General features: G+C 41.9%; 2 protein-coding genes across 4 annotated transcripts in view; one reads left to right on the plus strand and one right to left on the minus strand.

Annotated features, from left to right (window-relative positions):
* The window catches only part of RFC1 (replication factor C subunit 1), an 82352-nt gene extending 79881 nt beyond the window's left edge, over positions 1 to 2471 (plus strand). For both annotated transcript variants that reach the window (XM_075930561.1, XM_075930560.1), the window contains exons 23-25: positions 66 to 279; positions 679 to 861; positions 1782 to 2471. In XM_075930561.1, the coding sequence (XP_075786676.1) occupies positions 66 to 279; positions 679 to 861; positions 1782 to 1859 (475 nt within the window). In that variant the 3' untranslated portion in view covers positions 1860 to 2471. The remainder of the gene's footprint in view (positions 1 to 65; positions 280 to 678; positions 862 to 1781) is intronic.
* Positions 2472 to 4658: 2187 nt separating this feature from the next.
* Positions 4659 to 12994, minus strand: part of WDR19 (WD repeat domain 19) — a 91973-nt gene continuing 83637 nt past the window's right edge. For both annotated transcript variants that reach the window (XM_014576749.3, XM_014576748.3), the window contains 4 exons: positions 12031 to 12181; positions 8844 to 8967; positions 7107 to 7183; positions 4659 to 5545 (listed from right to left, as the gene is read on the minus strand). In XM_014576749.3, the coding sequence (XP_014432235.2) occupies positions 5431 to 5545; positions 7107 to 7183; positions 8844 to 8967; positions 12031 to 12181 (467 nt within the window). In that variant the 3' untranslated portion in view covers positions 4659 to 5430. The remainder of the gene's footprint in view (positions 5546 to 7106; positions 7184 to 8843; positions 8968 to 12030; positions 12182 to 12994) is intronic.

Here is a 12994-nt window from a genome sequence, read left to right on the forward strand (position 1 = left end):
ACGTCGTTTGTTGACTTAAATTCTTGAGGTACACTTTTAAACACAATCTTTCTTCATTTGGCAAGAACTCACACTAGCAAGAGAGCCGTAAACATGGAGTATTTGTCATACTTGAGGGATGCACTTGTTAGACCCTTGACAAGCATGGGAACAGAAGGTGTACAAGATGCTGTAACATTCATGGACTCTTATTGCTTGATGAGAGAAGATGTTGAAAATATTATGGAAATATCCAGCTGGGGAGGCAAACCTACTCCCTTTTCTAAACTGGACCCCAAGGTAAAATTCAGTAGCTTTGGTCTGCTTTTGCCTTCTTCTATAAATGTAGGGTAACTTTTTGACCTCGTGAATAAAACACGGAAGTGTCCACTGTGAAGTGGTAATGGGACAGGAGATGGCTGGCAGAATCAGGGTGCCATTTGTGCTGTCGGCAGTTACAATTTTGAAAGCTAAGTGACTGACTGACTGATCTCAGGTAGTACAGATTTAGGCCTTCTATATGTGTTTTAGATGTGTCCTCCCCACACTTATTCCCTGATAGCTGTCCCTTTGTTGGCAAACCTTAGGCATACATGTACTCTTCCCCGGGGGCACCCTTGACTAGATAACAGCTTCGATAGCCAAAAATGTGGAGTCTTCAATCTAGTGCTTACAGTGTGTCTCCTCAACTCTGAACAGGTCAAAGCAGCTTTTACACGTGCATATAACAAGGAGGCACATTTGATACCATATGCCCTGCATGCAGTAAAGACATCTAAACGGCAGCCTGGGTTGGCTTCAGAACTGAATGAAGAGTTGAATGCTGACGAATTTCAGTCTGAGGATGAGCATGATTCTATTGAAAGTGATGCAATGATCAAGGTAATATTTCCAGTTGATAGTACAACACCTAATGTCTCCTTTTAGAAGTCAGACCATCTTACTAGGGCTCATTGCACTAGGGGCTAGAACCACCCTCCCCCATTTCCCCAGTTTGCTGGGTGTTAACTTTGACTGTTCTAAATTTAATCATGTTGCAAATAAGGTGGCATTTTCTGGTGGTAGGTTTGAATTTTGCTGGAGCACTGTTGTCTAGTATTCAAGTAGTTGATGATTGGCCAAGTGAAGCAAGACCCTGTTTTCAGTCTCATATTCTGTTTGTAATGCAATTGAACCCCTCATCTGATACCTTCCATAATTTCTGGGGATGCTTCAACCATAGTAGGACACATCTTGCCCATTTTGATAAAAATCTGAAAAGTAAAATAGGAGCTCTGCAAGTTCCCTGCATCTGGTTGTCAGAGCCAGCACCTTCAGTCAGTTCGAAGCATCTATAAATTGAATGGCTAGTGCCAGCAAAACATTTCAGTGTTGCTCCTTTTTCCAATACAATTTAAAATGTTGTTGCCATTCTGAATGATTTATCTCTCAGCTGGAGAAATATGGTGGCAGAGACACAGCTCCTGGTATGGGAATGTATAGAACCCAGGTTGGAAGGAGAGAGCAGGAAGTCCCCAAAAAAGAAGGGGATGGATGGGAACCCCTACTATGTGCATTGAGGTTTGGCAACAGACTTAATGAAGACCTGTACAGGCCACATCCTTTTTAAAGTCTTTAGAGGCTTTATTTTGGTTACTGAACTGCTATAGGATCAGGGCACAAAATTGGAAGTAACTGATAGTTTGATATCCTTACTTTTGTTAACACTTTCTTTTGACTTCGTGTTGCCATGCTGATTACTATGTTTTTCTATCACAATTTAGCATAGCACACTGACCCTGCATTTTAAACTTTATTTCCAGCAAAAAAAGGCCAAATCTTCCAAGCAATCAAAAGCAGCAATTAGAGAAGAAGCAAGAAAAGGAAAAATAAAGAAATGAGATGCTGAATTGTTCAGTACTGACTGATTACATTAGGTAATCACCTGACCTTTGAACACAGCTTTACTGCCAGAAAGTGGGTAGCACTAGGCAAGCAATGATCCTGTTACAATTAGAAGGATAGAACCGGTGGAGTGGCTGCTTTGCACTTGCGCCTATGCAGGGGTAATGTAACTTTGCAGCATGTTGACAATATTTTTTTTTATACCTTGTAAATGTTAACAATGTAGACTTTAGTCTGCTTCTTGAAAGTCACCTGTAAATAAGCACCAGTTTCAGAAGTAACATGTTGAAAGAAGGGCTTAGACCAGTGGTCCTCAGCCTTTTGGGGCTGTTGCGCGTCCGGAAGCAGGGCTGTTTATGCGCTGGCCCAGATCACTTGGCAGGTGCACATAAGTGCCCTGGCGGCACCTGAGGGCACCACTGGCTTAGGCTATTGGTATAGATGGCAGGAGGCTTTCTTCATAAGGCTTTGAACATTTTTACTAAATCTCTGCTATTATGTGGTTAAATCTTGTATATAAGGGAAAAAATACTTAAATTGCCTATTTCTTTTGTACATTAAAAATGCCGCAGTGTATAAAAACTACAATAAAATTAGTTTGACAAATATTTTTAAATATTTGGCTTATTCACTTATTTCCCCTTTCATTGCTTGGATACAGTATTTGTCCCCAGCAAGCTGTAACATACTACCTCAGCTTTTGGGGCTACACTGTGTGCATGGGAATTTTTTCTGTTTTGCCTTCCACCTCTATTCTCCCTCTCATTTTGTTTGAAGTACAGAAGCATTGAAAAGCTCTGTTTCTTTTAGGTCAGCAGAGTGGAAAACATTGTGGCTATGTCTAGATTGGCACGGACGCTTTTCCACAAAAGCACTCTTTGCAGAAACGCGTCTGTGCCAATCTAGACGCACTTTTCCACAAAAAAAAGCCCCGATCGCCATTTTTGTGATCGGGGCTTTTTTGCGGAAAACAAATCTGGGCTGTCTTCACTGGCCCTTTTGCGCAGAAGGACTTTTGCCCGAACGGCAACAGCACAGTATTTCTGCAAGAACACTGACAATCTTACATGAGATTTCCTGAACGCCCGTCCCCTTTTACCCCTTCTCTACTTACGCTACATGGATGACATCTTTATGATCTGGACGCATGGCCAAGAAACACTGGAGATATTCCACGGAGATTAACAACCTACACCCCACCATCAACCTCAGCCTGGACCATTCTACACGAGAGGTCCACTTCCTGGACACCACAGTACAAATCAACAATGGAAAATTAGACAAAACTCTCTACAGAAAACCCACCGACTCATACAGTTACCTACATGCTTCCAGCTCCCATCCAGAACACACCATACGATCCATCGTCTATAGCCAAGCCCTTCGATACAACCGCATCTGCTCTAATCCCACTGACCGAGATCAGAAGCTTCAGGATCTCTACCAAGCATTTATAAGTCTCAACTACCCACCCAGAGAAATAAAAAAGCAAATTGAAAGAGCCAGACGAATACCTAGAAACCATCTACTTCAAGACAGACCCAAGAAAACCAACAATAGAACACCACTTGTCATCACCTACAACCCCCAACTTAAACCTGTCCAACACATTATCAATAAACTACAGCCTATACTGGAACAGGATACCATACTCCAAGAGGCTCTGGGAGACAGACCCATAGTCTCCTATAGGCAACCACCTCAAGATGATTCTTACCAACAATCACAGGACATAAACTAATACCAACCCTGGTACCTTCCCTTGCAACAAACCCTGTTGCCAACTTTGTCCACATATTCATTCTGCTGATACCATTATTGGACCTAACCAAGTGAGTTATAAGATCAAGAACACATATTCCTGCGCATCCAGAAATATAATTTATGCTATCATGTGCCGAAAGTGTCCGTCTGCTATGTACATTGGACAAACGTCTCAGACACTTCGCCAAAGGATTAATGCCCACAAAACAGATATCAGACAGGATCACAAAGAAAAAACAATTTCTTGCTATTTCAACCAGAAAGGACACTGTTTCAACGACTTAACTAGCTGCATTCTGCTACAAAGACCTTTTACATCTGCACTTGAAAGGGAATCCTCTGAACTGTCATTCATGCTAAAATTTGACACTCTCCGGGGGGATTGAACAAAGACCCCAACTACCTTACCCATTACAAAGATAGCTTCCCCAATTATCACCTCTAATACCATTAGCTCACAGACATCTACCTTTCCCCACCTGTAATATCATTAACTCACAGACACTTACCTTCCTTGCCACCCTGCCCACATTCCCCTTCTGTTTTGAAATTTGATTTGTCCTTTTCATATGTGTTCATTTTTTTTAATTGTATCCTTTGGTATATATGGTTGTGACTATTTTCTTCCACTATTTGATCTGAGGAAGTGGGTCTGGCCCATGAAAGCTCATCATCTAATAAACCATCTTGTTAGTCTTTAAAGTGCTACATCGTCCTGCATTTTGCTTCAGTTACATGAGATTGCCGGTGCTTTTGTGGAAATTCAAGTGGCCAGTGCAGACAGCTGGCAAGTTTTTCTGGAAAAGTGGCTGATTTTCTGGAAAAACTGGCCAGTCTAGACGCAGCCTGTGAGAATTAGTGCTTTCATGCTGCAATGGGAGCAGTCACACAACAGATGCAGAGGAAATTCTATTGGTACTACTCCCGTCATGAAGTGATATTTACACATGCAGCCCAGAACACTGAAAAATGGAAGAGTTCGCACTCTTCCCATATGTGCTGCTGAACCTGAACAGATTTTCAGATAAACATGGGGTAAAATTTGATTTATTCTGCTTTAAGTACAAAAATTAAATATTAAATTTATCCAAAGACACCAAAATTGACAATTGCTCCAGTATTAAATTGTTGGGGAAGGGAGGGAAATCTACCAAACCAGTAAGAAGCTTCCTCAATGCCACAACACTTCTCAGGACTCAAATTACTCAGTCTTCAAAGCAGATTCAGCTTGGTACAACTGCCTATTTTCTGCACATTAAAACATTAATTGCTTGTCAATATAATGTAAATTATCTTCTAATGGGCAATTAACATTATGAAAGAAGTTCAGTTTTATAATAGCTTCTCTAACTATCTAAACATCAATCCTACATCTACATCATATAGTGATAATTTCTTTTGAAAAATGCTTAATAGCCACTGTGTCAATCTGCAGGGCTGTTGGTACAATGCACTAATTACTCACATAATAGTTGCCATCTGAACAGTATTAAGCTTTAGCCACCTGAATTACAAACCAATGTGTATATTTTAGCTAAACTTTCCCTCCTAAAAAGTCCATTCTGGTACTTGAAAATAGTGACACCTACTGGATCCAAAATGTTTACCCAAACCAGTATTTACTGTAGAACAGAGCAAGAAGTGAATTAATGGCAGCAAATGACAAGGAGGTGGTTGCTTCCTTTGAACACTGAGCATTGTAAGCCATCAGTTTTCATTTAAGCTACTTGCTGTATCTTGGCTCATTTCTTGCATCTCTTCTTAAGGATTTGTTCTGAAAGTGGCTGACGCACTCGAATAAATTCATTGTTCCATTTCTTCTGGGTTGAGGTATGGTGTGCAGTCACCTATCTTCTTAAGGTGGACAATGCTAACTCTTTCAGAGCACATTGGACATACATTTTCACTCTGCAACATGCTATTATAAAAGAAATATTTCAGGTCAAATTACATTCCTGACAATATTTTTAACCACATGTTGGGCTTGATGCAGGAATTAATAGGGAAAAATTCTGTGTTCTGCCATGCAGGTAATCAAACTAGATAATTGTAGCTGTTCTTTCTGGCCTTAATCTATCAATTTTAGTAGGGGTGGAGGGGAAATGATTCTGTTGTAAGGTAGCAAATACAGTAGAATCTCAGATATACAAACACCTGAGGAATGGAGATGTTTCTAAATTGGAACAAAACATCGTTCTTTCAAAAGTTTACAATTGAACGTTGATTTACTAGAGGCTTTACAATACAGAAAAAAATGCCGCTTTCTTTTTTTGAGTAGGATTTTTGTTGTGGGGGTTGGCTGCTGCCTGATTCTGTAGTTCCAAATGAGGTATGAGATTGACTGGGCAGTTCAAAACTGAGGCTACGTCTACACTGCAGGCTTCTTGCCCTAGAACTGTTTTGTGCAAGAGTTCTTTCTCAAAAGTGTGTCCACACTGCCATGTGCTTTTGCACAAGAAAGCTCTGATGGCCATTTTAGTCATAGGGGTTTCTTGCGCAAGAAACCCCTGTTGCCTGTCCACACTGCCACCTTGTGCAAGAGGGCTTATTTCTCGTGGGGAGAGAAATAACTCTTGTGCAAGGAGCCCTCTCTTCTGATGCTTTACTGTAAATGTACTTGCGCAAGAATGGCCATTCTTACACAAGAAGCCTGCAGTGTAGACAGAGCCTGAGGTTCCACCATAACTACTTACAATTAGGAAAGAAGGGGTTTCCTGAAAGCTGCTATAGTAAAGCACAAACTGTGACTGAAGCTCTTGGAAAGCTGTCTAGCCCACTATATTGTGGAGATGAGCTATGATAGTAACTATTTAAAGCTCCAGTCTCATTTGAGAAATCAAATATGCAGTCTTACAGCTACTGAGGTTCAAAGTAAAATCTGCAAATCCAAAAGGAGTCAGTTCATAGAATAAAAGAATATTGAAAGGGAAGGCTCACTCCTGAGAAGGCAGTTCTGTTTAAAGGTACACTAACTGAGTGGAGGAACTGCTCCTGCTTCCCCACAACTGCCAATCAGGAGTTATTCCCTTACTTAAGGCAGAAGAGCTGTGGAGAATGCACTGATAAGATACATTCTGACCCAGATGTTATGAGGGTGAGTGAATGGCCCTTTGAGTCTTAAGAGGACAATATGGACAGTTGTGACTCCTCAGATCAGTACTGGTGTATTTCTGCACTGACTTCTAGGAGAAGGGAAGGAAAAAAAGTGTTGGGAAGCTGTGGATGCCTACTGCAATTTTCTTTTAAAGGTTGCACCAGTGTCTGCCTTCTCTAGTTGTAGCATGCATTTGACATGACCAAATTTGTTCATGCTGAAGTAGCACTATGGTGAAAATGTGGAATACAAATCAATGATTGGCCTTCAGAATGAAAAGGTTAAAGCTTCTTTCTGGTTTAATTCACTGTAGAAACTTTGGAATCTTTCCTGCTGAATAAGGTGGGGTTTTTTTTTTTTAAACAATTTTTTTCTGGCAACTTACATTTTGAACTCTGAGTGCAGGGCAGGGAAGTCACAATGTGGGCACACCGTCCAGTCACTTTTTACCATATGTCGACCCTGGAGGTCAAAGTTTTCAATTATTAAACCTGAACTCTTCAATTCTGCTCCTGTCTACAGTGCAAGATCTTAATTCTAAAAAATGTAATGGGAGAACAGTATCGCTAACTTGCAATGGTATCAAATACCCTATAGCAGTGTTTCTTAAACTTTTTAAGACTGAGGAACTCCAACGATTTTTTTATGGGGGGGGGGGAGGAAATGTTGGAGGGGGGAAGTTAGGAAACTTAGAGGGGGGAAAAAAAAGTTGCCTGCCCCTTTCAGGTTGGCCGTTTTGAATTCTGTTGTTCTCTGCGGAACACAGTTTAAGAAACACTGCCATATAGTGTGACTAGATTTAACGCTACTGTAATTTATTTTCAAGCAAACATAATAGATAAATTTGGACACTTCATTTTTGCATCTGTTGAATGAATATTGTTATGGATTGGAATTTCAACACATTTCTGCTATTTATAATTCTCCCTTCCTTCCCTTCTTTGGTAAAAGTACAGCAAAGGACAATTACCAAAAATGTATGCACTTTTTAAAATATTGGAGTTTGTTCTCTGTACCAGATTTCACTTGCTAAGCATGCATACAGAAGGTACCCAGGCTGTGAGGCTGTCTGCATACCACTTTGTCCAACCTGAGATCAAATTTTCAGTCACCAAATAATTTGACTGTAAATATGTATTGATTTCATTAAATTTTAGCAACATAAGTGGTTATTTTTTGTTCTCATTTAAACAGTAGGGTAGAGACTTCACTAGACATGTATGGATAAGTTATAAATTGAGAGGAATGTTACTCACCAACCAGTTTGACATTTTACAGAAAGGAAGAGGCAGACTGTACACAGTGCTAAACTAATGGAAGTACAGGCAGTCCCCGAGTTACACAGATCCGACTTATGTCGGATCCGCAGTTACGAACGGGGCCCTCCCTCTCCCTGGTCTCCAGCAGACCAGGGAGAGGAAGCAAAGCGGCGGAACACGCGGGCAGCGGACAGCCCAGACGCGTCTGGGCTGTCCGCTGCCCGCGTGCTCCGCGGCTTTGCTCTGCTTTGCTCCCCGTCCCCCTGGTCTGCAGACCAGGGGGATGGGGAGCAAAGCAGAGCAAAGCCGCGGAGCACGCGGGCAGCAGGACAGCCACAGCACATCTGGGCTGTCCCGCTGCCCCCGTGCTCTGCGGCTTTGCTCCGGACACCTGTGGTACAGCAGCTGGGGCGCTGCGGGTTGGTCCCGCAGCGCCGCTCTGGGCGCTACTGGACCAACCCGGCAGCACCCCAGCTGCTCTGCCCCAGGGGTCCCCAAGTCAGCCGCTGCTGAAACTGACCAGTGGCTGACTACAGGAAGCCTCTGCCCCGGACTTCCTGGAATCAGCTGCTGATCAGTTTCAGCAGCAACTGACTTGGGGATGCCTGGGGTTCTTAAGTTGAATCTGTATGTAAGTCAGAACTGGCGTCCAGATTCAGCCGCTGTTGAAATTGATCAGTTTCAGCAGCGGCTGAATCTGGACGCAAGTTCCGACTTACATACAGATTCAACTTAAGAACAAACCTACAGTCCCTATCTTGTACGTAACCCGGGGACTGCCTGTATTCTCAAACTGTGTGTGTGAACATGTGCACATGTATCTGGGAAGGGGAAGAATTTGTCATTCAATTTAAAGTACTCACAGTTGCAATGCAGTATGGAAGACTGTTTTTACATCCAGGACAGAGGAGTTCACACTCTGGAAGCAAGAATTCACAATATGGGCATGGAGTAGTTGGTTCTTCTGCCTCAGATGTGTCCGGCCGTCTGGAAATAAGATAGGATATGAATCAAGTACAATGAATCCTTCACAAAAGTCCACATCTTATAGAATCAGAGCTGGAAGAGACCTCAGGAGGTCATCAAATCCACCCCTCTGCACAAGGCAGGACCAATCCCAACTAAATCAACCCAGCCAGGGCTTTGTCAAGCTGAAACTTAAAAACCTCGAGGGATGGAGATTCCACCACCTCCCTAGGTAACTCATTCCAGTGCTTCACCACCCTCCTAGTGAAATAGTTTTTCCTAATTTCCAACTTAGACCTCCCCCACTGTAACTTGAGACCATTGCTCATCTGTCACCACTGAGACCAGATCGCTCCATCCTCTTTGGAACCCCTCTTCAGGTAGCTGAAGATTAATCAAATCCCCCCTCACTCTTCTCTTCTGCAGACTAAACAAACCTAAATCCCTCAGTCGCTCCTCATAGGTCATGTGTTTCAGCCCCTAATCATTTTGGTTGCCCTCTGCTAGACCCTCTCCAATGCGTCCACATCCTTTCTGTAGTGGGGGGCCCCAGAACGGGGGACACTACTCCAGATGTTGCCTCACCAGAGCCGAAGAAAGGGGAATAATCACTTCTCTAGATCTGCTGGCAATGCTCCTCCTAATGCAACCTAATACGCCATTAGCCTTCTTGGCTACAAGGGCACACTGTTGACTCATATCCAGCTACTCATCCACTATAATCCCAAGGTCCTTTTCTGCTGAACTGCTACTCAGCCAGTCAGTCCTCAGCCTATAACAACGCTTGGGATTCTTCCATCCCAAGTGCAGGACTCTACACTTGTCCTTGTTGAACCTCATCAGATTTCTTTTGGCCCGATCCTCTATAATCCGTCTAGGTCATTCTGGACCCTATCCCTGCCCTCCAGCATCTCTACCTCTTCCCCTATCTTAGTGTCATCTGCAAACTTGCTGAGGGTGCAATCCATCCCTTCATCTTACTTCTGTAAAGAGCAAAACATTAATTTGAATAATGTTCAGTGTCCATTTAAATATTCTGTTACCTGTTAAGTAATTTCCCCTTGAATACTTCATATTCTCCTTATTGTATTTCATAGGTAAGTGATTCCTCCATTAATTTGAAGCATTTATTTGCCATTAAGTAATGCTGGATCACCATTATGAATTCTTAATCTCGCAAACCTCCCAGTAGCAATGTGGTTATATGTTATATAAAATTATCTCATCTCTATTTCTTAAGCACCACTCACCATATTTAGGTGTTAAAAATTAGGCTTTAAACTTCAGCATTGTAAGAGCTACATACTAATTTGATTCGTAGAATTGCAGTCTATAGGTTCTTTTTCTTTGTGAGGGATCCTGATTCCACTCTGACATGTTTACAGGACATACACATATGTGGTTTCATATACATGCAAATATGCCAATAACTTCTTTCACACTGATAGGCATGAATACAAAGTTTAAGGCAAGACTACACAACTCGCAGGCCCCATTTGTCAGTTCTGCTGATATTTATAAAATGCAATATTTACCCAATTTCCACCCAGGACAGCACTTTTAATGAGCAATGACAGTCCAGGAATTTAACTACTAAAATACAAACAGAAGGCCATTATATTGAACACTTTGTTTTGGCTCCCACCCGCTGGCTGTGTGTTGAGCCCCACATAAACAGCAAACGGGGCCTGCAGGCCACGTGTTGCATAGCTGGTCTAAACATTAAAAATTAGGGGGAAGGAGAAGGAACCTGACAGTGCCTGTTTGACTTGGTATTTATTTTTGGCCTCTTTTTAAACTCTTGTATTTCAGAAAGGTACAGAGTGCTATGCCCAGGGGTGCTGCTGAACTGGCCACTGAAAATACAAATATAGAAGAACTACTAGGACTTCATAGGTTCAGTTCACTTTAGAACTTTCATACCTGTGCAACATGGGTGTAAAGCAGGCATGTCAAACTTAAAGCCTACTGAGGGCCACACAAACGAAAATGGATAGCTTTCAGGGCCACCTATAATACCCAGATGGTTTGTCGAGGGGGGGGGGGGGGGGGGACATTTTAGGTGCCAGGCAGAAGGCACCAATACCAGACACCTGTGACAACTCTAGGGCTACCAAAGAAAATGTACATTGTCAGAAAGTCATAGTTATTCATTATTATAGATTATGTTTTAGGTATATTTTATATTACAACATTTGATGTGTAAAATTATTTGCTCAAATTTTTAAATTAATTTTACATAATTTGTAATTTAAATATAAATTTAAGGTACTTTTACATTTTATATGATACATAACTTTTTTTGTTGAAATAAAAACAAGTATAGACCATGGTTAATCAAATAGAACAGGCTTCTGTGAAAATTTCAGATACTTGGTAAGTTTGAGATTTTGCATGAAGCTGTAATTATTCATGTGATTGCAAAAAATGGACATTTATTGATATAAAATTAATATACATTTTGTGATTTTATTTGGGAATAAAAATAAACCCCTTCTCTCCCCCAGAGCCAACCCCCCTCCAACCTAATGCTTCCCCCTCCCCCAGAGCCAGGCTCTCCCAGCCCCCCCAAACTAATACCTAGGTCCTGGAGTCGACATTGCCACCTGAGTTGCTGGGGCGGTGTGAGCACAGGGGCCCGCTGTGAGTGCAAGCGCAGAGCAGCCTGGCCAGCCCTGAACAATTGCTGCAGCACAGAGTGGCCCAGTGGGCTGTGAGCAGGCACTTGGCCACATGCTCCAAGCGGCCAGCAGGCTGCACTTCATTCTTTTATAAAAATATTCTGGCGGGCCATAAAAAATTTCAATCAGGCGGCATGGGGCCCTCCAAACACCAGTTTGAATGCCTGGTGTACAGCACTACAGGTGGTTTAGTAGCATTTTATACTCACTTTGCACAAAGGGTAAATGACTTTAGAAGATGCAAGGCAATGAAAAATATAGTTCTCAATCTTTTGAGGAGTGCAAATGATTAACCTCCCAATCTAAGGTGAGGAGACAATGTGGAAATATTGTAACAATTTTTCCTCCATAAAATCAACAGTAAAGCTGTTTTGTTTTCTGAAATTAAATTAACCTGGCTCACCTGACCATTGCTTCAATCTTCTTTTTGTATTTAAGATCTATTTTATTGCGGTACTCAGGTCTCATCAACATAGCGGCAAAACTGAAAGCTGAATTTTTCAAGCCTGCTCTATGGCACTCAATCACTGTTGATGTCAGGATTGGGACAATGTCTGCAATGAAACAAAGGCAAACATTCATCTACCACTGGCAATACCCGTCTCAAACTTCAAGACAAGGATTTTACAACCTCCCTTGGGAACCTGTTCCAATGCTTAAATTATAAAAGGCTTTCTTAATCTCTTACTTGAGCCTCCCTTACTGCCAAGGACGTACATTGCTTTTTGTACTACTCTTGGTGGGCAGGGAGAACAACTGGACATCATATTTGTTATAACAATCTTTTACCTATTTGAAGACTTACATTTCCCTGTCTTGTCATCTCTAGAATAAACACACCTAGTTTTTAACCTTTCTTCACAGGGCATGTTTTCTAAACCTCTTGGTTTTGTGCTGCTCCTCAGGACACCCTCCAGTTACGTCTCTCTTAAAACATGTGGTCCAAAACTGGATGGAGTACTTCCACTGAGGTCTCACCATTAATGAATAGAGCAGGACAATTACCTCGTGTATCTGACATAGGACATGTCTATTAAACATATCCCAGTCATTAGGTTTCCTATCACTGCTTTTCTGAGACTTACTATATGATTTTGGGAATAGTTTGATTACCCCCACCTTTCCCCAAAATGGTCATAGTTTACCCCTTACCTTAGTTCTATTCATAGCAAAACATTCAGTGTCTCTGGTCTGATTAACTTCTGTGGAGATATCACTGGCTGGGAACTTTGGAGCAAATAGTAATTTCTGTTATAATGTATTAGGAGTGCAGGAGTTAGTGGAGCTGGCCCGGGCTGATTATGGTACAAACTGAACATGTGGTATAGCTATCTGTAGTGCCACTACTGCTGTCATGTACGAGAGGA

The sequence above is a fragment of the Pelodiscus sinensis genome, chromosome 5 (assembly GCF_049634645.1).
Source record: "Pelodiscus sinensis isolate JC-2024 chromosome 5, ASM4963464v1, whole genome shotgun sequence".
NCBI lineage: Eukaryota > Metazoa > Chordata > Testudines > Trionychidae > Pelodiscus > Pelodiscus sinensis.